The sequence below is a fragment of the Neolamprologus multifasciatus genome, chromosome 19, assembly GCF_963576455.1.
Source record: "Neolamprologus multifasciatus chromosome 19, fNeoMul1.2, whole genome shotgun sequence".
Lineage (NCBI taxonomy): Eukaryota > Metazoa > Chordata > Actinopteri > Cichliformes > Cichlidae > Neolamprologus > Neolamprologus multifasciatus.
Genome location: NC_140457.1, coordinates 21,449,121 through 21,474,374, shown reverse-complemented (window position 1 = coordinate 21,474,374; position 25,254 = coordinate 21,449,121). Strand labels below are relative to the sequence as shown.

General features: G+C 43.5%; 3 protein-coding genes across 9 annotated transcripts; all 3 read right to left on the bottom strand.

Moving 5' to 3' along the window:
- Positions 1-812: 812 nt before the first annotated feature.
- On the bottom strand, positions 813-4,689 carry siva1 (SIVA1, apoptosis-inducing factor). Its single transcript, XM_085142503.1, has 4 exons — positions 4,485-4,689; positions 3,988-4,158; positions 2,525-2,678; positions 813-1,018 (listed from the first exon to the last, which is right to left on the bottom strand). Exons 1-4 carry the CDS (start codon positions 4,603-4,605, stop codon positions 970-972), a joined length of 495 nt encoding a protein of 164 aa, XP_084998629.1. The 5' UTR covers positions 4,606-4,689; the 3' UTR covers positions 813-969.
- A 287-nt stretch (positions 4,690-4,976) lies between these two features.
- adss1 (adenylosuccinate synthase 1) lies at positions 4,977-9,713 on the bottom strand. Its single transcript, XM_085142501.1, has 13 exons — positions 8,890-9,713; positions 7,930-8,032; positions 7,782-7,844; positions 7,647-7,697; positions 7,461-7,527; positions 7,229-7,336; positions 7,055-7,136; positions 6,839-6,965; positions 6,566-6,720; positions 5,881-6,005; positions 5,641-5,738; positions 5,392-5,541; positions 4,977-5,300 (listed from the first exon to the last, which is right to left on the bottom strand). Exons 1-13 carry the CDS (start codon positions 9,076-9,078, stop codon positions 5,248-5,250), a joined length of 1,371 nt encoding a protein of 456 aa, XP_084998627.1. The 5' UTR covers positions 9,079-9,713; the 3' UTR covers positions 4,977-5,247.
- Positions 9,714-9,824: 111 nt separating this feature from the next.
- On the bottom strand, positions 9,825-23,916 carry LOC146496566 (inverted formin-2). 7 transcript variants are annotated; one of them, XM_085142486.1, is made up of 23 exons: positions 23,677-23,915; positions 19,822-20,232; positions 19,140-19,255; positions 18,897-19,056; positions 18,104-18,137; positions 17,681-17,822; positions 17,325-17,457; positions 16,514-17,098; positions 15,965-16,110; positions 15,766-15,827; positions 15,582-15,684; positions 15,389-15,474; positions 15,191-15,291; positions 13,840-13,910; positions 13,646-13,753; positions 13,464-13,534; positions 13,243-13,363; positions 12,966-13,130; positions 12,589-12,691; positions 12,330-12,482; positions 11,217-12,041; positions 10,871-10,924; positions 9,825-10,171 (listed from the first exon to the last, which is right to left on the bottom strand). In XM_085142486.1, the coding sequence occupies exons 2-22, from the start codon at positions 20,216-20,218 to the stop codon at positions 10,872-10,874; spliced, it is 3,735 nt and encodes a 1,244-aa protein (XP_084998612.1). In that variant the 5' UTR covers positions 20,219-20,232; positions 23,677-23,915; the 3' UTR covers positions 9,825-10,171; position 10,871. The 7 variants fall into 7 exon arrangements, 6 of the variants coding, with proteins under 6 accessions (XP_084998612.1, XP_084998613.1, XP_084998610.1 ...); XR_014871046.1 differs by having other exon boundaries at positions 10,871-12,041; XM_085142487.1 differs by lacking the exon at positions 10,871-10,924.
- Between the last annotated feature and the right edge of the window lie 1,338 nt (positions 23,917-25,254).

Here is a 25,254-nt window from a genome sequence, read left to right as displayed (position 1 = left end):
AAGTCTTTTATGTCCATCTCCGAGATTCTTAAAGCCTTATCAAGAAATGTGCAGACAACTTGACGCCTTGCTTGCCAGCAGCTGTCTGCTCACTCAGCCAGAAATCAAGCGGTGCCCTCGGACACCAACTGCAAGAGCTCCCCTAAGACCGGAGCCACAACTGGCCCGCTGAGCACGGGATGTGACTCAACAGCTCACAGAGCACATTCGCCACGAGCTCCAGGAAGCGCGCTCATCCAAGCTAATATCTGTAAAAACACGCCACATGATTGATTTCTGTAAAGACGCGGCGACCGCCAAGAACAATTACTCACGGCGCACAATACCCGACCCTGAAACCAGTCGTCGTCAGTGACACGCAGCAGCCAAAGAGAAAGTGATGACTGCGCCTCAAGGTCGTGTCCAGCAGGGACAACTGTAGCCAAATTGTCTGCTGCAGAGGTCTGGTTCTGTTCAACCTCTGGGTCTTGTGTTTTAATAAATACATTTGATAGGAGATTCTCAAGGTCAGCTGAGAAGAAGGAGGAAAAAAAAAAAAAGGCTGGATCGGAATCTCATTATCATTGCAGAGACAAAAACTTACATACTTTGACTAAAAGGTTGAAACTCTGCCTGTTTAGCACAGCGAGAGAAATGTGTTTGTCCACAGAGGATGTGCCCAGTCTGAGAGGAACTGATCCAAGTACTTGAAGTTTGCTGCCACCTGCTGATGGTTGTACACACAAAACACACACAGACACCCGTGCAACCTGTGCGACTCTAGTTTTCGTTTGTCATGTCACATACTATAACACAATCAAGACACAAAGAGCTGTATACAAAAGTGTTCAAGTTTATTTCAGAATGAAATACATATTTACAAGACATCCGGATCACATAAAAACATAAGGTATAAAAATTCAATCTCAGTAATATTTCATAAGAGACAACTACATATACAAACATCTGGTTCGTCCTCTGGTCTTCCCTTTACGTTGAGCAGCTGCAGCACAGTACTTCATCATATCGTCCGCTGTAACTGTGGAACAGAGAAAATGTACAATTTACACAGAAGTCGAGCGTGTTCATACAGACATACCCCAACCTGCACCATTGCACACCTTGTAAATGACTTGAAATCCAACCTGATGGAACATAGTAATGAGGCAAAAAAATCCCAACTTCAATGACTGTACTGAAAGCATTGTGAACTACACAACAGTCCCACAAAAAAACAAAACAAAACAATCCTGTTAAGCCCAATTTGCATGGGATCAGAATGACCGGGGAACCACAGATCTTAAAATTATCCCCAACATGAGTTTCATACAACACATTTGCATGTTTTAAAACTTGAGATTAATATTGGATTTCATCCATCTCTTCCTTCAAATATTTTACTGCTCTCACTGATTTTTTAGCTCTCTCTCTGAATCAGCTTCCATAATGTGCAGCAACACAAGCTTCCTCAAATGTTTCCCCAAAACTTATAGAAACTTTCATGTTCCTCATCAATGTAGCCTTTCTAGTTCTATAGTGAGAACGAGGCAGAAGGAAGGTGTGAAGAAAGCAGAGACACTGCAAAAGCCTTGACAATGACAACAATTTTACAAAGTTATTTACAAAGTTATTACGTACGTTATTACGTAAACGTATTGAACATTAAAAGACTGAAACATGCCACTTGTATTAATATTTAGACTCCTTAATTACATGGTTGATCCGGTCTCGCCACCTCAGCCACCACTCCCTCTAAAATGTTCACCGAGTCAGAAACAACTAAAACCGAGAGAGCTTAGGTCTGAAGACTGTAAGTAGGATGTATACGTTTTCATTTATACTAAATCCAGCTCTTTCAAAAAAAATAAATAAATAAATAATTTCACAAATTTCATTGTAAAATATGTGTGGACTGATGAGCAGTGGCTGAGGCTCATAAAGCAGAGCGGGTCATTCAATAATCACAAGGTCGGTGAACCGATTCCCAGCTGCAGAAATGTTCGCATCACGATGAGACTGAACTTTGAGAAGTTTCTCTGGTGTGAGATGTGAATTATTGGTGTGCGAGAGCAAGAACGTGCTGTATGTCTTGAATAAAAGTACTGTACAAACATGTGTCTACAAGGGTAAATGCAGCATGCAGTGCAAAGCTCTTGTTGTGATTTGGCATTATACAAAAAACACTGAACTGAAATCATTTACCATGACATGTCTTCAGTTCAGTGTGAACACAAAGGAAAGCCTTCAACAGATGACGATTAACAGCTTGAAGCCCACACATGTAAAGGCACATCTTCACTGCCATGGCAAGTGCTTTTCCAAAACACACCTAGTAACTACCTTGAGCATTTACACGAATTACATCTGAGCTGAGGATATCAGTCATGGATGCGCTTGGTTTTGGTAACTTTACTAGTTGCAGTTATATTATGACTTCATTATGAATCATAAGATAAAAACAGTGACTTAATTTTAAGGTTTTCAACTTAAACAATGGCTGACACATCTGACACTGAGCGAGAAGGAAAATCGACATGTGACTTACTCTATGATGGTGCAAACGGAGCAACAGAGGCTGGAGCACCCGGAGCACTGCCGGCTACAGGAAGAACACACCTGGCGCTCACACTGTGAGCACCGTGTTCTGGACCCCTGGCTCTTCTGACAGACACAGCAACGTGTAGCAGGCACCGGTGCACCTAAATAGCAGAGACATCCGTACAGTACAGTGAAACAAAGCATTTAGGAAAACATGCAGGTTAAAAGCAACCAAAGTAAGCATCCAAACATGCAATAATACTGACATCTGCTGGTAGAAAGCATGAACTGAACCGACTATCTCATTTCTTTGAACTCAGAAACTTCAACATCACTTTTTAAAGAGACTCAAGCCTGATAGGAAAACCTCTTCGGTAGATCTTCTGGCTGCTCCCTTTAGGAGTGACCACAGCCTCCATCTCACCAACCCTCCGCATGTCCTCCTTTACTACATACATTAATTTTCTCTATGGTTTTCCCCATTTTCTTTCTGCCTGATAACTCCCTGTTCAACATCCTTTTGTCCAACATATCCACTATTCCTCCTCTGAACACGTCCAAACCATCTCAGTCTTACCTCTCAACTGTGTCTCCAGAATGACCTACACATTTCTAATCTGCTACATCCTGGATACTTCCAATTAAAATCTTAATGTCTTTAACTCTGCCACCTCCAGCTTGGCCTTCTGTTTTTGTGTCAGTGCCATTGTCTTACAGCACAGTAGGTCTCAATGCCATCTTGTAAACCTTCCCTTTCACTCTTGCTGTTATCCTTCTGTCATAAATAACCCAACAGTCCACCCTGCCTTCACACTCTTCTTCACCTTTCTTGTGCACTGTCCATTGCTTTGGATGGTTGACCCCAGGAATTTAAAGTCATCCACCTTCTATTTTTTTACAGAAATTGTGTTGGACAAGTCATCAATAACACCAACATAATAAATGGAAGTTAAGTAGAAGCATTTATGCACCTGCCCCTTTCCTTATTTCACAAAACACACTTTTAAAACATTTTACAGCTGAGTTTAACTAAACTTTATTCTGGATAATCTATGTAGACACTTTTCTTTACAGATATTATGCAGTTTTCATTAGGTTATAGGCTCAAAAAGACCACATACATGGACTTTTACTTTTGTTCCATTTACAAGAGGTTCAGTGTGTCACTAGATGTCACTGTTTTCACATGTATTTTGTTTACCCTTTGCTCAATAATCATATCAAGAACTGCTTCCCATCTTATCATAGACTTTGGACTAAAGCACTCTGGCGATGGTCACACACCACCAGACCACACTGCACTGAAAACTGACTGGTTCGTCAGCTATCCTTGTTGGTTCAGTACTGAATAGTTTACTTTTCACACATTTAAACTAATTCTTAATTCTGCTTTTCATTTTTGCATATCCTTTACTGGGTGCATCAACTACAGACTTCACACTCTTCATCATTGTTTCAGTTCAGGCTCACCTTGTGCACCACTTGTTTTTGTGAGTCTGCCATCATGTCCAATCAGCGTCTGGCCCCTCAGAAGCGTATGGCTGCATGCAGGGGGCTCACGCTCTACGGATTTCTCCTCTCCGGTCCATATTTTGCCCACCACTGCCTTGGCACCGTTGAAGAGTAGGTTTTTCGTCTTTTCTGTGAGAAAATGGGACCGGGGGCACTTACGGGTTAAATCAGTAATCCAGTTGAACCCAAGAAGCTAATGTTCATAGCAATTCGAAGTCTGTTTTATTGAAGTCTCATTAATGTCAGCAGACAAAGTTAATGAACAATGTAGGATCGATAGTGTAGTTTAACTATACACTCAAATACAATCGAAGTGACCTACGCGATTTTAAAACGAATATAAAAGGACGATATACTTGAAGCTAACAGCGCAAGCTTACGATGTGCGCAACGATGATGCTAGCATTAGCTAACGGTGCAGCGAAGCCACACAGTACCCAGAAAAATGAACTTACCGTATATTTCTTGCCTGTATTTGTTCCTAAACACGCCGTAATTATTCAGCTCCTGTTGCCCAATGTGTATTTTGTATTGGGAAGAAAATGTTTCCGGAAAAGGACAAGCTCGTTTCGTCATTTTGGTGGCTAAAAGTGCTGTACCTTACTCCCACGGAGGACCACACTTGTTTGTTGCGGGAAAAATGAAACGGAGGCAGACAGGAGCCAATCACAAGGACGTTTTATCGTCACGTGGGCGCTCAGCCCCATTCCGGAAAGTGCGCCACTTTCCCACGTGACTAATGCTTTTCATGCTGCCTTCATGGACTGTCGTCGATGTTGTGTGTTACGGATTTTAATTTTAGGAATCAGAGTAAAAAAATCAGTGTATAAATTAATTTATCTTTGTGATGGAGTCAATACAATCACAATGGACTCAGCTAACAGTACATTAGTAATATATAGACAATTATATTAATTTTTGAAAACAGTAAGACTGGGCTCCAGAAATCAGATTATCATAAAACGTTTTCTTTATTGGATCATGGAAACACATCCACGTTTTTAATTTGCGCTATGGCTATAAATGTATTTATAAATCCAATATTTTGACTCACAAAAACAGTGGGATATTTAACTACAACACAACAAACACAGTTAGCGTGGATCAAAGCTTATACATTTGTTTATTATATAATGAAGTGAAGGTAACTTGGAGAAACATGCTTCAACATGACACACTGCCAGCGCTTCCATCAAGGGAAGGGGGTGGGATAAAGACTTAAAACATCTGGATCATGCACTCTCTGGACTTTCCAACGCCAACCCACTTGACTAAGAAGAGAGAAAAGAGCACAAAGAGTTTTGGTTATGTCTGAGAAATTTTATATTGAGATACACGAGTGTTATTTTCTCTCACACGTACTAGGAACTCCAATGTGGTTCTCAATGAAGCGGATGTAGTTTTGTGCCTTGACTGGGAGGTCATTCCACTTCCTAGCTGCTGAAGTGTCTGTCTTCCAACCTGGGAAGGTCTCATATTCAACCTCCACTTTCTGCAAAACGTCCATGTTGGCTTTGTGTTGAAAAGAAACCAGTTATTACCAACTCTTTAATCAGTCAGTCCTAAACAAAGATCATCAAATGAGGCAAATTGTTTACTCTTTTCCACAACCTGGAAAGTGGGGAATCCTCTTCCCGTTGAGTTTGTAGGCAACTCCAACTTTAATTTCATCCAGCACATCCAGAATGTCAAGTTTTGTCAAAGCAATGCTGTTGAATAGATGGCATGTCACATTTAACATGTGTGGTTAATCAGTGTCAGGCTGTGTGACGGTGCAGGAAAATGGCATGCTCGTGGGATACAACACAAAAACCACAAAGCAGCAGATGAGCACCAGTCCTAATCACTCACGCAGTGAAACCATTAATCATGTGAGCATATCTGACGATGACCAGATCCAGCCAGCCGCAACGTCGCTTCCTTCCCGTGGTCACACCCACTTCGTGACCCCTCGTCTGCAGCAGCTCTCCTATTGCCTACAGAAATAAGCAAGAAATAAACATCTCTGCCTGTTATAATCCTAAAGATCTAAAAATAAATAAATAAATAAATAAAAATACATGCATATTAAGTACACCTGAAGTACACACAGCCGAGTACAATAAAACATCACGAGTTGGAGGATACCCTTTGAACATCTTGACCTTAGTCCCTATGACCTGTTCCCGTTACAGGTAACATTAACCCCAGCACACACAGTAAATATATCCTTAACTAAGAGTCTGACCCTAAATTTATCCCTGCGAACATGTGATCTGGAAAAGAGGTAAAGAGCCGTCTCTCACAAAATTTGACAGCTGCACTCAGTGAGAATAACCCCCCCCCCCCCCCCCCCCCCCCACACACACACAGGCCTGCCCACCGTGCTGCCTGTGTGTCAGCTGGGGGATCACAAACAAACTGTATATGTCAAGCTGAATATCTGCGTGTTACATAACATGTCATGTGTCTCTTTTTACAATACGCAGACCGTGAAGGCCAAAAGCCAAACGCGTGACAAGATTTGCCAAGTGCTGCTGCGATACCAGGCACTCACATTGAGCTGTTCGGTGGGGAAGGCTCCAATGCCAACTCTGGTCGTGTAGGCCTTCGCGACGCCAAACACGTCACCAATATTCATCGGAGGGATGCCGAGACCGGTGCATGCTCCTCCCACGGTGCAGTTTGATGATGTCACAAAAGGATATGTTCCTAGAGAAACAATTTTGTATATTACAGCAGCAGTGATTTCTTCCCTTTTCATCACCCAGATCCAAAGTAAAGTGAAAAAAAAGAAGCAAAACAACAAAACTATTGCTATGGCTCCTACCAAAGTCGATGTCAAGCAGAGCAGCATTGGCCCCTTCAACCAGAATTTTCTTAGGGGGGCCATGAAGAGCTTCGTACATATAATAAACACCGTCTCTAACCATCGGCCGCAATCTCTCAGCGAATTCCTCCATGAAGCAAGAAAACAGAGATATGTCTCAGTGCTGGAAACAATAACAGACAGTCACTCAATAACATCACTCGTATCAGTTTCTACCTTTAGTTTTTTCAGCTGGTCCTCAACGTCAACTGTCAAGGATGGATACATGGAGTGATACTGTTGGACGAGATTCTTGAATCTAAAGAGATTTACCAAAGGTGTTACCCATGACATATCACTGTATACAAATGGGTTTGACTCCTCGGCCTGAGTTTTACACACCATTCCTACCTAGTAGAGAAGTCCTTGAAGTCACCCAGGAGATCACATACGCGTAAACCAGTGCGAGATGCTTTGCTGGAGTATGCAGGTCCAATGCCCTTCTTGGTAGTTCCAATGCTATTACGTAAAACAATGTGTAAGATCAGTGTTGTATTCAATAAATTATCGTGTTGCGTCCTTTGGGAAAGGGTCAGGCTGATTCTGAATGGTGTCCTGCCCTCCTCACTATCGCTACCCTTACTTCTTTCCTTCTTGCGCTTGTCTTTCAGTTTCCTGTAAGCCATCAACAACCTGGTGGAAATCGAACACTGTGGAGAGACAGCAAAAACGATTGATAAGATGCAACCTTGAAGAGATGAATTAAATATTATATTATATAAATATATATATTTAAACATGGAAACAAAGAACATCTTCATAGATGTACCGAGGTGAGCTCTGTCTGACACAATGAGTCTCTTGTCCCAGCCTTTCAGACCTGGTCAGAGAATAGAAATCACATTTACATGATTACATGCTAATTTGAGTCCACACTAGTTTCACTCATTTCTGCTAAAAATACCTTTCTTGTCATTTTTATCCCCTTCTTCAAACAAACCAGGTAGATGTATAACTACTCCATTACCTAGAAGATCAAGGGAAAAAGCCAGTGAGGGTAAATATTTGAATAATAGTGCATCTCTGTAAATAATAGAAATTGAAGCCTTTACCAATAAGAGATATGCTTTTGGGGTTAATAATCCCACTGGGAAGAAGGTGGAAGTCGTACTCCTTCCCATCCACCACCACTGTGTGTCCTGCATTATTCCCGCCCTATGGATCAAAGAATGTTTATTATTAATAATTATAGTAACTGGCAATGAGCAGGACATACAATCAAACACCCAGGGCCACCTCATCACTTTTAGCCACACTGACATGCCCCGTCTGATTTTTATGATGAGTGATAAGCGCCCTCTTTCCTGAGTTTTTCGAGCATCTATTTTAACTAACAGACTTGGCTGTTGCTGGTGGATCCTCCACTCTGTTCCCCCCTGGATAAGACCTGGCCTTCTCATGTATCATGTCAGCCTGAGAATGTGACCCCTGGAGCCTGGTGGGTTGGGCTCTCAAGCCTTCAGAACACAGGGTGCTAGTCCTGTCAGTAGTACAACACTGCAGGCTGTTGACAGCCTTCTCCATGCCTGCTGGAGCTGAAGAGACCTCTTGACCGTTATGTGTCTTATGCAAGGCCAGGTCGCAGACTGACCTGTCTGGACCTGTTTTTATTGATGATTTAATGCAATCAGAAAGAGTCAGTCAGAGGAAATTTACCCGAGGTGTTAGGTCGATTACAAGCATTAAAAGAGTAGTCAGGGTTTTGAAAAAGTGCACTTATTCATGATGCCTGACAGTATTTAAGACATTCGTTTTGAGCTGTCACAGCTGCCTATTGCATATTTTAAATTCGTCACAAATATAAACACGTCGCTTTATTGTAGTGGGGAAAAATATCCACAGCTACACTCGCGTTAAATATACCGGGGCTCGGAGGTGCGAGTGTTTTCGCTTTCGCACCTGTTGCACATTACCAGGCGCCAGCAAGTCACAGAATTTATCTTGAGATCACGAATTTATGCAAAAATACTCAGCAGCACCACTCACAGTCCTCATCAAATCCACACGTTTACCTGACATCTGCAGACAATGTCAGCTTCGGTAGCCAGTAAATCCACGACCTTCCCTTTCCCCTCATCTCCCCATTGCGCACCGAGTACCACGGTCACTTTGTTCCCCGCGTCATTACGCGGTCGCTTCTGCCCGGTGGCAGCGGGTTGATTTGCGTTTTTTTGGTCTTTCCCCGACCAGCTGAGCGACATGATGGTGTTGCCTTGAGCCTGTCCGCCTCAAGAAGACCCAACTGTCTCCAAGAGCAGCATTGCCATATGTGTAACCGCATATCCGATGATGTCAGAGCCAGACGCACAGAAGTACGTAGCTGTGCTCAAACAAATCACCTCCAAAGCTGCTGAAGCACCGAGATAACAGTTTTTACACAACCGTTACGAAGGTGGAATTGCTTAAACATTACTTTTTGAGGCTTTTCTAACGGATTCAGATCGCCTCAATACCGCCATCTATGCGAATCAGACGATCAAAAACAGAAGACGAACAGTATCTTCAATTTTATTAAAATATACCCAACATTAAAAGTTACAGTCCATTCTCGCTCTCCTTTATACATATATATCCTGTCGCAGATCATTTGATTAACAAAGAAATTAAGACATAAGATTTGTATTATTTTATAATTGATTAAATTCAATATCTCAAACCAAACACTGCATCTTTTTATGGGTGCTGCAAATATAAACAAGGCTTATAGCAAAAACACATTCACTGCATATTACAACAATTATACAAACATAAAGAACATTTAGCTTTTTTTCTCCCCCTCAAAATAGTTCTCATAAACACAAAAACCCTCCAGTTTACATAAAGTGACTTGGTAACATGAAAACTAAGAGGAGGACTAAGGGTGGTAGAGCTTTTGCCACTGTGGCCCCGAGACTGGAACTCTCTCCCCCAAACATTAAGAACTGTGGACTCAGTAGCTGTTTTTAAAAAAAACAACTCAAAACTCATTTTTAAAACTGCTTTTGGTTAATTTTTTGCCTGTTTTATTTTTGCTTTTTAAATCTTTTTATGACTTGTAATCTTATGTGCAGCACTTTGTGATTCTGTCTTGAAAGGTGCTATATAAATAAACATGTATTTATTTATTTATTGAAGAAGAAAAAAAAAATCCCAGCCTCAGATGTGGTCGCTCTTCTTGGTCAGGATGAGGCTTCACAGAAGACTTCCACATCCTCCAATCAACATTATGGAATCCCAATGAAATAAACTGTTCTGAACTCCTGCTCGGAAGTCAGCATTTTCTTTTCCCTCTCGAATTTCTTTTTCTGGAGACACCTAGAGAGAACAAATGCTAAAATCAATAGTGCGAATGAAAGCGTGTACTTTAATACCTTTCACAGTTATTTCTGTAAGCGACACTGCCGGCTCAAAGGCCCTTGGCAGAGAGGCGCTTTGCTTGCAAACACTATTATTGGCTTAGAGATGCCCAGAGTTTTAGTTAGAATTTTAATACATTTTATATCATGTACAGTATGTTTAATTAAAGTTCAATTAACAAAACAGTTTACAAGAAGCACGCGAGAATGTTAGCAGGTTAAATCATTGCAGATTCAGAGAATGGACAAGAATATATGGAGGAAGAAGAAGAGGACACAAAAGTGACAGCTTTCATGAAATAACTGTCCACAATCACAGAGACTCCACAAACGGCGAGGCTGTTTGAGATCAGAAAACTTAATGTTGATAGATTAACCACTGATTAAAGATGTTATTATTGCACAAGACAGCACTTTTATTTTGCCCCCCCGGCTCAAGTTTAACAGATATCACAAACCCCAAGAGTTTAGCCTGACAAGCAGCTAAACTGGGAGAGCGTTAAGAGAGACGGCCGTGTGTTAAAAGTCGGACAACACAGACAAATGAGATCCAGATTCCGGTTAGACCAACAGATGACGTGTTATTTGGAACAAAAGCTCTGACGATGATTGAGTTAATTTCCGGCTTACGGTTTGCCATCCCATCGACTTGACCTACCTCACTGCAACACACAGCCTGTTTTATGTTTAGTGTGTCCTTTCCCACTGTTACCTTGTGTTTCAGAACGGAAAACAGAACATTCAAACAAAAAGGGACCACAGGTTTTAAAAAAATCCATTCAGTATTCAATCTTCAAGACAAATGCTGCACACTGCATTCATGCTGTTTAATTTAAAAGATATGTATTCATGTAAAAATATTTATGCACATATAGTAAAATAGCCCATACATAAGATAGAAAATGTTAAATGGAATAAAAACACTAACAGAGGATTCCCTTTAAGAAACGTCAAGAGACTAGCATTCCAGAGATGGCCTTTATTGAAGTGAATGGATAGGTTACCTTGATTGCTCTTCTTTTTGTTTCGTTTAAAGAGCTTCATCTGTTTCTTTGGGTCTGGCTTAAGGGCTTCGGACACAGATGCCAGATCTTCTGGTTCCAGTGCATCTGGGACGTCGCATTGCATGATGCCTTCGTCGAGCGTAATCAGGCTCTTTTTGGGGTCTGCAAGTTTGCAACTATCGACCTCGTCTTGGCCAGACGTTTTCGCCCCTGTGTACGCGGTCTCCTCGTGCCACTTCTCTTGCCCTACAGTCTCTGGTAAATGGCTTGGTTTATTAGTAGTTTCTCCTTTCCCCTCTCCCATAATATCGCTTTCCATGCTCTGCTTCGTGTCCGTACTTGGAATTTCTTTGACATGAACGTTTACGCTAAGATCCGTTGGCTGCTCGGGGGCCGGGCTGGGTGTGTCGTCAAACGTAGCCTCCAGCAGGTCAGAGTCTGAGAGGGATGAAGGACTGATGACGCTGGTCTCTGCTGAATCTAATGAAAAGCCATTTGTGGGGAGGCATGGTTGGTGGTCCCTTTTAACCTGAGACTGAGCTTGAGTCACATCTATGGGTGATGCTGCATCTTTCTCTGGCTGCAGAGATGTAGGTCTTCCCAGGAGTGCTGCTGGAGCCGTCTTTCCTGGGAGTGTGCTTGGAGGTGCGGCTGTGCCGTCGTGCACTGCATTCAGCTGAGGAGCCGGCAGAGTCTCTTCTGACGGGCTTATGAAGCCGTTCACCTCGCCCGTGCTGTTGTGGCGACCCTCTGTCCGAGACGCGGTAGGAGCGGAAATGGTGGCCATGTCGACGGCTTCTTCGCCTACAGACTTCGCACTTGATCCTGGGGGACAGAACAGCCAATCAGTTAACAGAATTAACATCTGAAGTTAGGTGATGTTCTGCAGCGAGCAACGAGACAGGACGACAAGAGGCTCTCCATAAAAAGAAACGCTCACGTGGGCTCCACAAAGCAAAAAACAAAAACAAAAAGCAATGGAGCTAACTTAGCGAGACGGGAGGCGGTGCAGAAGCACAAATAATCCAACAAGGCAGTTTTGTGGCTCGCAGTTAAGCGGATCAGGAGCGGAGCTAGGAACTGCGGATGGAGACCACGGCCTCGTATCCTTACCAGGTGGGCAGGTATCCCTACGCATTTCACTAGAAGGGAGGCTTTCCGAATCGCACCTTGGCCGGGTCTTTCTGAGGCTGAAACCTTTTCTGATGTCCGCCAGGAGGTTTTCTATGATGCAGCCGTCGTTCTGCGGCACAAAACCTTTCTTGACTGAAAAGAAGGGCACAAAGAGGACATGGGAAACACGATATACACATCACATCTTGTTCAGAATTTTCTAGTACAGTAGAAGAACACAGCGCTCTTCACAACTTACTTATTTTCCCATTCTCTCCTTTCTGTCTCTTGGACTCTTCCTCTGCCAGCTGCTTCTTTCTCTTCTCAGCCTTGGCCGCCTGTTCTTTCCGAGTTTTGTTTTCCTGTTATCATTAAGGAAGGATTTCACTATCTCGCAAGTACAAAATGTACATAGCAGTTTGTCTTTGTGTCATTTGGGCCGTAGCATATTAACATGTCTTAGTTTTCCACAGTTTATTGATACAAATGTTACAAACAAAACACTACCTCCCACACACAAGAGGAAGATTTAACAGTGCCGCGTATTCTCACACACACACGACAGCAGAACAAGCAAATATACAATCTTAAAATTGTCTCATAATGCTTGACATCAACCAAAGCGGCCTCTCTGACCTTCAGCGCCTTGATGAAGAGTCCTCGGAAAGTCCTGATGGTACCGAAGAGTTCCTCTAGCGACAGCTGATTGGCATCTTCACATAAATAGACAGCCAGTTCACCCTTTTTCGTCTCAATCTCAGCAAATCTCTCGTTTAATTCTCCGAACAACTCCAGATTTGCCTGCAGCAGAGAGAGAGAAGCATTTGGGACGTGGATCTAGCTGCCAAGAAAACAGTGCCAAGTTATGCAGTTTTGCATCCATTTGGAGAAAAAGCAAAGATTGACGTTTTACCTCGAGAACTTTTGCATACTGCTCCTTCACCTCCTCCGCAGAGTTGGAGACTTTCTTGGCTGTCTCATTCAGCCGTTTGAGTAATGCACTGGCTTCTGACTGAACAGAGTCCAGGTTAACTCTGAGGGGGAAGGGTGACAAGCGCCAAGTGTTAGAAATCTTTGACAAAATAGTTGAAGAAAAAATGTAAGAGTTTAAGTTTGCATGAAAGATTTCCATACCCTGCTGCCTTTTCACATACGGCTATTTCATCCGGTAGAGCCAACAGCTCTGGGTGGTTTGCCTCTGCTTCCTTTGCAAAACAAGCCATGCAATAGGTGATTAAACAATTTCATGACTGAGGGGGGAAAAAAACAAAACAAAACCAAAAGACATTGCGGTAGCTGCCGGCAGTTTCGCGTACCTCCAGGATGTGATGAAGCAGCGTAATGCGGCTCTTGTTGGCCTTGGTTTCTGTGAGCTTGAGCAGAGAGCTAATCTTGAACCCCTCGGCGTTCCCAGTGTGACTTCCCTGAAAGTAGACCAGTGATTAAAAATGCAAACTGTCTAAATGTCAGCTCAACTGACGGAGAAATGAGAAAGCGATGAGGTTCTTACATAGTTGAGAAAATTTCCCACGTCGAGGATGAGCCTGCAAAAACTGGGCATGAGCGTGCTCGTTCTAAGAGCTGGGAAACCAGTGACATTGTGTTAACATATAGAACATATTTTAAGTTAGCCAATTAAAAAAAAAGTTCACCCTTAATCAAATTTCCTTATTTTTCCACGATCAGGCCTGTTGTGCCATTTTTATAAATGATGTCCCAGTTATTTAGCAAATAGACAAGCTTTGTTGTGCAGTTTTGTGCAGGAACTTTTTTCTTGCTTAAGTGAATGCATCGTCATCACTGAACAGAAGGAAGCCCACATCCACCCCCCACGTGAGGCATGCGCCTGTGACAGATAACAGGATGTAAACGTTAATGATACTCCTCTCACCTGGGCTGTAATGCCATCTACTCTGGTGGATATATAAGCTGGTGGATATATAAGCTGGTGGATATATTCATCCATCTACTCAATTTCCTTCCTCCCCAAACCACCGCCTTATCCTCTTCCTGAGGCACTCCCAAGCCAGCTGAGACGCATAATGTCTCCAGTGTGTCCCTGGCTTTCTCCCTGTTGGATATGCCCAAAACATCTTCACCTAGGAGGCGACCGGGTGGCATCTGTGTTTGGGATGGCACCCACTCACCTCAGCTGGCTGTGGAGGAGTGAACACGGATGACTACGTTCCTCACCTGTACAAACAGTGCTCAGTCATGACAACATGATGTGGATGGACTAATCAAGCTGACAGCTTTGCCTTCACACTCAGCTCTTTCTTCACCATAACAGACTAACACACTGCCCGCTTCACCATTTGCCAATGCTCCACTCCTCCACTCACGAACTAAAACCTGTAAATACGTGAACTCCTCCACATGAGACGATAGCTCAGCTCCACCCTTTTCCTGGCGGAGGATCGTGGGCTTCGCTCTGTCTCACTTGGCTTCAAGCCACCTCGGAGATGGATGCGGTGGCTAGAAGTGCTCAATAAAACACACATTGTGCAAAAAGCCAGCATGATTCGGAGAATGCAGAGCCAGACACCCTTCCAGGTGTAGATGGCTCGGTAAAGAGAGAAAATAGTTCCCACACAAAACTGCTCAAAATAAGAATTATGGATTTTTTTTGAGTAGCTGTGTCAGGATTTCTGGAAAGAGACGTTGCAGTTGCACAAATCATTTTGCACAACATTTTCTGCTTTGAATATGCTCAAGGCAAGTGCCATGTGCTTTCATTGGAGTCAAGAGTTCCACAGATACACTGATGAAAAGCCAGAAAATAGATTTTAAGGTGAACCCCCCCCCTTAAGAATTACAGATGAATGCATGCAAACACAGGTGAGGGACTAAAGTTTACTTACAGTGGCAGGCCTCCTCCACAAGCTTGACTTTAGGTTTGAGCATCTCCAACACTGATGCAGTTTCCTCGCACAAAAGCATGCACTCAATCCTCAACTGATAACTGAAGAGAAGAGCGAGAAGAGAAGAAGTCATGCACACGGCAGCCACGTAAGCAACACTTAAAGCAGAAATTAACTTTTAAAAAAGGGGGGGATTACCACGGCACAGTAAGGAGAGAGGTGTAGAAGCGATCGACATTTGCCAGCTTGTCTTTCTCTCCCTGGAAGGACTTCAGATTCTCCATCTACGTGAAAACACAAAGCGCTGACTCAGACAAAGCACCATCATTCTCAAGCAGGGCCTTAATTGGCAGATAAAAACACTCGAGGTAAGGATGTTGGCAGCACAAACCTCATGCTTCTCTGGCAGGAGCTTAAGAAGCTGTTTTAGCACCTCCACGTCAAACCGAGTCCGATCACCACTCTGGATCATGCCCACAAACTCCTCATTTGTGCTGGACGGAGAGAACAAAAAGTAGAAATGAGGGAACGCGAGCAAAACGCATCAAATCACAAAAATGTGTTTGATATCTCACCATTTGAACTGCTTGAGGAATATATTCACGTTCAAGCTTTTCTTTGGGTCGATGAACGTGATCTATAGAAGGTGGGTGGAGAAGGGAGGGGTGTAAGAGAACAAAAACAGGATTACTGATTGTTCGCCTCTGCTTATTAGCAGTGTTTTTCTGAGTGTTTCTGCTCCGAGGAGCACCGTCGAGGGCTGACCAAGCACACCTCTTTAGGCTCCTTCTTGACAGGAGCAGCTGCCCCCTTGTCTTTGTGTTCGGCCACCGGGAGGCAGAACAGCTGCTCGATGCTGCTGTAGTCGGGCTCGTGAGGAGGCGGCTCTTTCTGAACTGAGGCCCACATGGAGTGACCATCTGTGTGCACGAAGGAAAAGAGAGTAACCCGTCATGAGCTTGTGCGGCTCCACTTTTGTACGGACATTGTGCCAAGTGATCATCTCTCTCCTTCCAGAAACTTGAGGGAAGCCTTCGACACCCACATTAATTAACACCCAATTTTGGATGGTTTAACAACTCAGAGCGCTATTCATGTCAGCGCTCCACTCCCATCAACTGTTCACTACACAGATGGCAGCAGCCAGTGCCTTTGCTTAAATTCCTCATAATTATTGCTATTTAAAAATGTGGGACCTATACTGTATTAGCTGATAATACAGATTTATGCAAAAGAAATTAGTATGAGATTTGACAGTTATTAAAATTAAAACAAAACAATTTAAAAAAAAAGAAAAAAAAAAAGGTGGTTTTATCCACTTACCAGTAACAGTGCGAAGTTTCTGCCAGTTGAGCTTCTTCATCCTCAGAGTGGGACAGCGGCTCGTCTTTGAGGGCGCGCTGCAGCCCAGGGCCTGGCTACTCTGGGCCACAATCATGCCAGGTGGAGGCGGAGGCAGAGGTGGCATGCCGGGTAAAGGTGGAGGCGGTGGTGGCCCACCACCCATCCCTGGTAAGGGCGGTGGAGGAGGGGGGACCCCTGGTCCAAAGGGCAGAGGAGGTGGTGGTGGTGGGGGAGCCATTCCAGGCAATGGAGGAGGTGGCGGGGGACCAGCAAACCCTCCAGGTAGCGGTGGAGGAGGTGGTGGCGGTGGTGGTGGCGGCGGCGGGCACTGGTTAGAGGGGGGTAGAGGGGGTGGTGGGGGTGGAGGTGGAACAGAGGCACACAGTGGCCTTTTAGGGGACGGTGTGCTTTTGTTTGGCTTGTCCGTGTACGGGTGATCCAGCTCCGTCTGCACAGCCTTATCCACTTTGACCCGCAGTCCGTCCACCTCGTGCCGATCGTCGCAGCTTTTCCTTTTAAAAAACATCAGCCGCTGCATGATCTTCTCACAGGACTCCATCTGAGCTGCAGCACAAAACCAGAAAACACACACACACATGATGTGAATTAGCTTCCCACGCTACAACAGAAGCTTTCAGCCATCCTAACACAGACTCCCTGCCTTTCATCTCAAGGCGATCTATATGCCTGAATAATCACTCGTCTTCACCATGTGGCCACTAAGCAGCCATTAGCCTCTTTTAAAGTGTTGATCTGGAGCGAATGCATTGTTGCTGCTGTGCTGACTCACAGTCCTGTGCGAGCAGTATGGCTCTGTTAGTGATGGCCTCCAGAGCCAGCCAGATGTCAGGGCGCCCTTGTCCCAGCACCAGCAACGTCTGCAGGATGGACAGCAGCTGGAGAGAGGCTGGGGAGCTGCTCACCTGCACACAAACACCCACAAGAACATTAAGCTTGATAATTTGCACATTTTTTTTAAATTTATGCACAAGGATAATAAAGTATTTTAATCTGTAGCTTATTAAAAGATCCCTCTTTACTGTGAGACTTCTGAGAGAAAAGCCGCATTCACGCAGTGTTCTGCTTGATGGACTATATTTTTTATTAGGAGGAGTTGACAGAGTCATTTCAATAGGCTTTTCTCACCTTGTTAAAAAGTGTAGTAAAAACCTCCAGGTGATTACTCATATCAATGCCCCCATACACTCGCAGGAGCTCTTCCTCATCTTCAGCCATCGCCTCTTCAAAAGCTTCGCACTGAATAATCAAGTCTTCATCCTCCTGCTCCCTGCAAACGCACACACGTATTACAGTCACAGCTCGGTTCATAGTTTTAGTTCAGTCCCATCGTCAGGGATTTTTCCTTAAAAAGTTCTGACGAGGACCTTTGATCCAATTTATGCCATTAATGAAAATACATCACAAAATTTTTCCTAAAAGCACCATTTCACTTGCGGTGATTATAGCTTTTAAAAAGGAACCTTTAAAAATGTACCTCAGCGACTTTATTGCGGAAATTAAGAGGCTGAAAAAAAATAATCAAATGTGAACACCAGAAGGATGGCTCACCTCAGCTTTGGCAGAACATCAAGTAACTGAAGCCCTGCAAAACAACACAAAATGACACAGCTCCGAGTAAAACAACAAGAAATCAGCGGCTTTTCATGAAATGTCTTACAAACAGTGTCGCCTGCCTCCACACAGGACTATATGTTAGTTTGGGGGGAAATTCCAGGAAGTCACAGGTGAACAATCAGAAAGGAGGCGTGGCCAGTCAGGTGGCTGATTGGTCCAAACCAATTGGACCAATCAGGTGGCTGATTGGTCCAAAACTAATATGCTGGGGGAGAGAAGCTATGGGATATTTCTCAAACCATCATGAATGTGGTGCTCTTCAGGAAGCTTAGTGGTTAAAACTTGTTCCTCATTTAAAATAACTGTTATCTCTGGCTTAGTCAAAGGTTAAACCAGTGTTTGCACAGAATATACACTGGTGGCCCTCAGAGGAAACAGCCTACTCTGCATTCAAGGTTTAATGCTGCCCAATTATTCTAAGAGTGGTGATATTTTCATTTCTGCTGATTTGTGGTGCAAAATGAATGAATTACACCATCTAATAAAGGCTTGAGTTTTTCTTTGTTTTTTTTTTTTTAAATTCTCAGGCATTTTGTAAAAGTGAGAATGAGGCCAGGAGACCTATTCTTAGTCAGACCCAGTGACAGATATATTCGTAAGAGCGCTCCTGCCCATGGCCTGCTTTCCCCCTTTGTATTCACTTTGAGCTAACAGTTTACCCACAGCGTCACCTTATCCTATAACGGGACGGTAAAGGGATTAACTGTTGAGGAGCAGCCAAACCTACCGATGAACTCCTTTCTCATCCTATCCCGCTGCCTGAGGTCCTCTGTCCCGAAGATGAGAGCGTTGATGACACTGAGGAGCGTGACCATGTAAGGGACGTTATCTGTGGCCTGGAGCTCGTTCATAATCACGCTGAAGCGATACTGCTGCGTCTTTACGCCCTGAAGGAGAAACCACATTTGAGATGTGAGAGGAAAGTCAGAATGGAGCTCTGCTAACTTTTCGACAGGTTTAATCCGCTTGCCTTGTAATGGTCCAGGGCGTCAAGTGCCAGCCGATGACCGTCCAGAGAGAACATGCTGAGGGCTGCAAGAAGCTCAAACACCTGCTTCTTCACCATGGTGTTGGAGGTGTCCAACGCTGTGTAGCATAATGATTGCACACATCAGCAAAGGATGAATTCTCCTATTTTCCCCCATCAGTTTTCCTTAAAATAATTCCCCCGTGTCTACTCTTTCCGCTTTGTGTCCAGACCTAAAATAAAAGGATTGTTTTGCCGTCTTTGAGGCAACACTACTTGAACTTTGCCCTCTAAAGATCTGCTGCTGTACTGTAGATAAATATGTGTCTGTAGGTGGGGAAATCCAATATTCACAGCACACTGCCACATTACAAATTCAGGGATGTCCCGAAGCGACCCTTAATGACTCATATCTGCATGTTAAAGCTGAGGACATGACTGGAAAATTCAGCTTGACAGAATGAGTCCCAGAGAACCCTTTAATCATGTGAGCTATGACCACTTTAACACAATATTACAAATGTTACATAAAACACGAAAAAAAAGGGTCAAATCTCCTGCCATTAAAGAGGAGACGGCTTTATTTGAAATAACTTTTAACAATGAAATATCTGGAACGTTTATTTTCATGTGAGACTGAGCAGAGGCATCAACACAACACTGGGAAAGCGCATTTGTGGTCAACCTTGGGAGAGCTTCCGAATGTATCCCTCGTTTTCTATGATGAAGTGAATCCCCGCCGCCGAGTTCATCACTGCTCGGACGCAGCTGACGCAGGTGAGCTGCAGGAGAGCATCTGCAATGCGAGAGCATCCGCGCCCGGAGAGACGGTCCAGGGCCTCCAGGAGGAGATCCAGCCCGCTTAACTCCAGGAACTGCACCATCCATGTCTGATCGCTGCCTTCCAGGCGGCGCTTCAGCCCAGAGTAGTTGACGACAGTGGGGACTTGGAGCAGTCTGATGCACAGCTCTGGATCAGAATTCTCCAGGTTGGCTTCCTGCTGAGTGTCAGAATCCTGCGAGGAACCCAGGCGATCCCTGACCGCCGCCCACTTCTTTTTCCCATCTGATTTTCCAGACATTGCTGCTGTATAAACTGCAGGTGGGGAGAAAAAAAAAGAGAAAACAAAACATTTACAGTTCTGCAAGTGCTGTACAGATGAAGCGAAACAGCTCTCAGGAAATTCTGCAAGTTGCTAGCGTGCAGATACCGCCTGCCTGCTTGCGCCGACATGTAATCTTGTGCGGCAGAGGGCTATCATTGTTATCCAAACCACAGAAAACAGGCTCAAACTATTCTTTATCGAAAGCAGAATGAAAAAGGACAGCTTTGCACTTTATAAACGAGTAAAAGATACGTCAGAGGCCATCACCAGCTCTGACAAACATTCCATCTTAATCCTGCTTGAGCGAGTCTGACTGCCAGCTCATCAGAATTCTGCACAAATCCAGGCTTGATGGTATTTGGGAGGCGTGGTTGTGAAGAGCTGATACAAAGAAGGAAGCTCACACACTGATGGGCACACACCGATCCTTAAAAGTCGCCTTTTTCTGGTGTATTTTCCCATCAGTGCAATCCCCACTTTCGCCAATCCGTCTCAACCCCGAGCCTCGAAATAAATAAAACAGGCACATTCCTACACACGGAGAAAGTCAACAGGGTACGAGTTTAATCCAAAAAAGGGGAAAACTTTGCCCCGAAAGTCTAAAAATACTTTGTTTCCAAACTTGAAGTTGCAATATTAGCTGCTCCACCACAAGAAGGCTCCTGTGTCCCCAGTTGTTGATTTTACACTTGGCACGGAGAGGATATACAAACGAGACAACTGAGCGAGCACGGAGAAACAATGCAGGGCAAAAAAGGTCAGGAAAGGAATTCCAGCCTTCACCAGTCCTCTTTAGGTTTCACACACAACATAAGGCGATGCTTTCTGCATGTTAGATGCTCTGTAAATGAAACTGCTTGCAAATGTCTTCCCTGACTCCTATAAGTGGATATTTTCTCTGAGAACAAAGCTGCTGTCTTGTGAAACATCCTCCAAATTAAATTCCAATCCGCTCTGCGGAGTCAAGGTAAAAATGAAGCCTTTCTTTTCTCACTTTTTTTTTCTCCTGGCAAAGCATTTGTCATTTCTGACTGCAGCATTTCAGTCCTGCTGCCAGTGTGAGAGTGTTACCGTGGCAGCAAGCAGCCAGACAATGGCCTTCTCAATGCTCTTCAAAGGGCCGCGTTCATTAGTCACAAAATGGATGCATGCTCCCTAACCCCCTTCCTCCTCCTCTTTCTCAGGCTAATAAGACTTATGGCCACTAATCCTTTACACACTTTCTGATTCAGAGGTACAGCTTGCTCTCATTTCCAAAGTAACTGGAGAACAAAAGTTGCAAATTGACGCCTGTAAACGGGAGAATTTTCACAGTCATGAATACTGTGAAGTTACTGGGAGTCCTTAAAATGCGCTGAGAATTTTGTTAAGTGGATTCCACAGCTGACTCACACACTTCCAAAGAGAGGCTGGTGTGTAGAAAAAGCGTGCCGCGAGCATGACTTGGCAGCACAGTTTGGGAACTTTTCAGAAGGGAAGGAAAGGACTTTCCTGGGAGAGGAAGCTCGGCTTGTGATAAATACACTGGTGGTATGACAGCTCCACTTCCTCTTTTGATGCTTTAGTTTCATTTCTAAGGAGTGCTTCCCGAGTTAAGACACATTCTATTCAAGCACAAATATCTGGGCTACATGCTGAGCAACATCAGAGATGATGAGTAGGGAAACAACACATGCAATTCAAAAATGATCATAAACTATAGTACAAAAAGTCTCAAATCAGTAAAAAGGCTACTGAAGTTTCACGTAAAAAGTGCTCACTTGGTTGATCAGGTGACTAAGATGCCAAAAGACGGTGTCAAAACAGCGTCATTAGTCTGCCCAAACATCCTGCCTGGAGAATTTCCACTGTGTCATTCCACTTTGCTTTCTCTGCACTTTCCTGTGTGCGCTCTACTCCTCTATCAATTAAAGCCAACAAAAAGTCTATACTTGTTTGCAAGTCATACACCCACCCACCTGATTAAATCTACAGCGTTGATGTCAGACACAGGCCCTCCAAATCGAGCATTTCTCAATAAAAGAAATCAGTTCTTATCAAGACTTATTCATTCTAATTCAGATTTCTATTTATAGAAAATTACAGTTTTTTTCTTCTTCAGACACAAAGCTTTTAGATACCAATCCAGAATCCCGGAATCTCCCTGAACTCCCGTTTCCCATTACCTGACTGATCAAAAGCCATTCACGCACAGTAGATAAGCAACTATAAAGGAACAACAAATAAAAGGAAAAAAGGCGACACACCTTTTAGTGGTGCATAATAAAAATAAAATAAAAGAAGTAAGATAGCTGCTTAAATTCCTATGCAGATCTTGCAGTTTAGTTACCTTGAGTGATCCTCTGGTTAACTGCTCCTCAGCACTAACGTTTGCAGCATATTCTTTTCTGCACTCCTCAAACATAAGCCACTTTCATTTTCCGACCTTGTCTGCCAGAACATGTACCACTAATAGCAGGCTGATTCACTGCATCAGGACAAACCTACTCACCGGTCCTCTGGTTTAGCCGCCTACACAAGCAGCCCACTGCTACAGTACCACCTCAACACTTGTGAACATGCAGGGACATCTCCACTGATTTATTTCCTCAGAAGCATATGCACAGCTTCTGTGTGCGGGGACATGTATGACAGTAATCACAAACAGTAAATAAACAATATACAGTCTACTGAGACGCCAGATTGAACAGAAATTGTATGAAATTTGAGACTATTTCATTTAAACACTGAAACTACGACTGAATTCACGTAAATCCCTTTATGGAGGATGTTAATTAGAGTTTGAGTATTTACAAATAATTAAGCTTTAATCCACACTTTGAAAATCTTGTTGTTTTCTCCCCCTCTGTATTTACATAATGATTATTGCAGCAGAGCACATCTGGTGCTCGTTTAAGGAGCATCCACATCCACACCTCCTCTGATTGTCTTTCCGCTTTTCGAGGGAGTGACAGGCATGCCTGTAAAGTCTCCAAGCGCATTCTGGAGTTAACACGCAATTCAGTGTTTGTGTGGCCCCAGACTGACCGCGCACGTAACATCGGCATTTTTGACTAAAGCCACGCGTGACAACCCGCGATGTCCAAGTTAAAGCCTTGAAACTGCAGCTGGACATTTTTGGCCAAACTGTTTTGTTTTCCATCTCAGCCTTTCAGCCTCTCTGGCAGTGCGGTTTTTAAAGGGACAGCCTGTTACTACCTCCACACTGTCACTTTGTGAGCCTGCATTGCACACCGCTCCATTATTACGGACCTTTTGCGCTGCGATTTTTCCCACATACCAGGAAACATAACGGGACTTAGTCACCTCAGAGTGGCGAGAAAAACACGCAAGAAAACACATTGATAATAGCATCTACCGTCACTTCATATATAAGCGCTCAAAACGGCGTCGCACTATTACAGATCACCTATCGGCTGAGTGTGATGCCTTACCTGCCTTTATTCCATTAATATAACTACACGTCAAAAATCGCGTCCTCGGCAGTGTCTCGTTTAGGGGGGCGCTTTGCAGTCATCCAGACTCTCATTACTGCGGAAAAAAGACGAGACGAGGACCTCTTAAATATCGGCACTGTGCGGCAGGTCAGTCCCTCATGGTATGCGATGGTCCCTTTCAAGTCACTACAGCCCCTCTGCTTCCACTCAGTTGTGAAACAGCGACGGTGACAAAACAGCGTCATTAGTGTGCCCACATATCCGCTTTGGACTTTCAGAATAAACTCAATAGCGAAGAAACCGCAAACGCCTGAAATGTGGTTACACTATAATAAAAAAGGATAAAATAATATCACATAAATAAATTTTAAATGAATAATAATAATAACAACAACAATAATAATAATAATAATTGTTTAAAAATATTGTTATTAAAATTGTTGTTGTATAATTAAAAACGACGTTTTTAAACCAAAGCCAGCACTTACAGCAACAATTGCCCTACCACTGTGACTTAAGTACAACAAACAAACAAAGTAACAAACAAAATTTAGTCTTGAGATGACTTAGGAGGCTTTTAGTTGACAGAAAATTACACACTAACAGAAAGAGAAAGAAATCTCCATATCGTATGCCTGCAGTTTATGATCAGAATACGTGTATATACGGTTTTAAATGCTGTTAAAAATACTAATGTGGATGGGTAAAAGGCTCTCGATGTTTTATTTTTAAGCCAAAGCTACTTGATTTCCGGTCCCTACTGCGTGCAACTTGAGTCCTTTTTAGATGCTGAAGGCAGCCAGTGGTTTGAACCTCCTCCAACACTCACCCATCCCATCAGCAGGACCTCTGCCTCAGGCAGCCAGTTGCTTGAGGGAAAATAACTTCTCCGAATCAATCAGCGACTCCTTGCAGCACACAGCGCAGTGGCAGAGCACAATCCTATTATAGTCTTGAGTTAATGTGGTTATCTCACAACTGATGAAATAATAACCAGACTTCAGCAGGTCTAACTGCTCCCAGGAACCTTGTGTACAACACGTAGCAGTATTTCCAAGTCTGACTTAGAGGAAAGTAGTCATCCTTCTTTATTCTTTGGAAGGGGCCATTTTTAATTTTAACACAATCTGGAATCATCTGAATCCACTACACAGAAATAACCCGAAGACACTTAGACATAATCTTTTCTCTAAGATTTTTTGCTTCACTGATTTTAGGGAAGTCTTTCAATAATTCCACTGCTTCACTGATAAAAAGCAGTTATCCTTCATGTCTTGGGGCCACCTAGCTTGCTAGAATTCCACTGCCTTACAAAAGGGTAGATATATGAAAATTTGTGATGCTTTAGACAGCAAAGTTTCACCAGCACAAGAGTTTTTGTTATTGTGAAGGAGAATGAAAAAAATGAGAAATGAGCAGCATGAGTATCATGTGTCTGTATCTCTCCTAATGGAGACTATGCAGGATAGCTGCAATACACAGGGATGGTTTGGTCTACATAAGCCACTGAGCAAATATTATGAAGTCATAATGAGCAGCTCACTAGCTGAGCTTGTTGAACAGGATCAAGAAACA

Coding starts and splice junctions, on each gene's coding strand:
- LOC146496566 (XM_085142484.1), bottom strand. CDS start 20,218: ATGTCTGGAAAATCAGATGGGAAAAAGAAGTGGGCGGCGGTCAGGGAT. Junction 18,138..18,896: donor GATGAGAAAGGAGTTCATCG/GTAGGTTTGGCT, acceptor GTTGTTTTGCAG/GGCTTCAGTTACTTGATGTT. Junction 13,364..13,463: donor GTATGTGAAAAGGCAGCAGG/GTATGGAAATCT, acceptor CTTCCCCCTCAG/AGTTAACCTGGACTCTGTTC.
- adss1 (XM_085142501.1), bottom strand. CDS start 9,078: ATGTCGCTCAGCTGGTCGGGGAAAGACCAAAAAAACGCAAATCAACCC. Junction 7,137..7,228: donor TTCAAGGACTTCTCTACTAG/GTAGGAATGGTG, acceptor AAATCTCTTTAG/ATTCAAGAATCTCGTCCAAC. Junction 6,006..6,565: donor TCCCCACCGAACAGCTCAAT/GTGAGTGCCTGG, acceptor TTATTTCTGTAG/GCAATAGGAGAGCTGCTGCA.
- siva1 (XM_085142503.1), bottom strand. CDS start 4,605: ATGACGAAACGAGCTTGTCCTTTTCCGGAAACATTTTCTTCCCAATAC. Junction 4,159..4,484: donor ATACAGGCAAGAAATATACG/GTAAGTTCATTT, acceptor ATTTTCTCACAG/AAAAGACGAAAAACCTACTC. Junction 1,019..2,524: donor TCCGTTTGCACCATCATAGA/GTAAGTCACATG, acceptor TCTGTTCCACAG/TTACAGCGGACGATATGATG.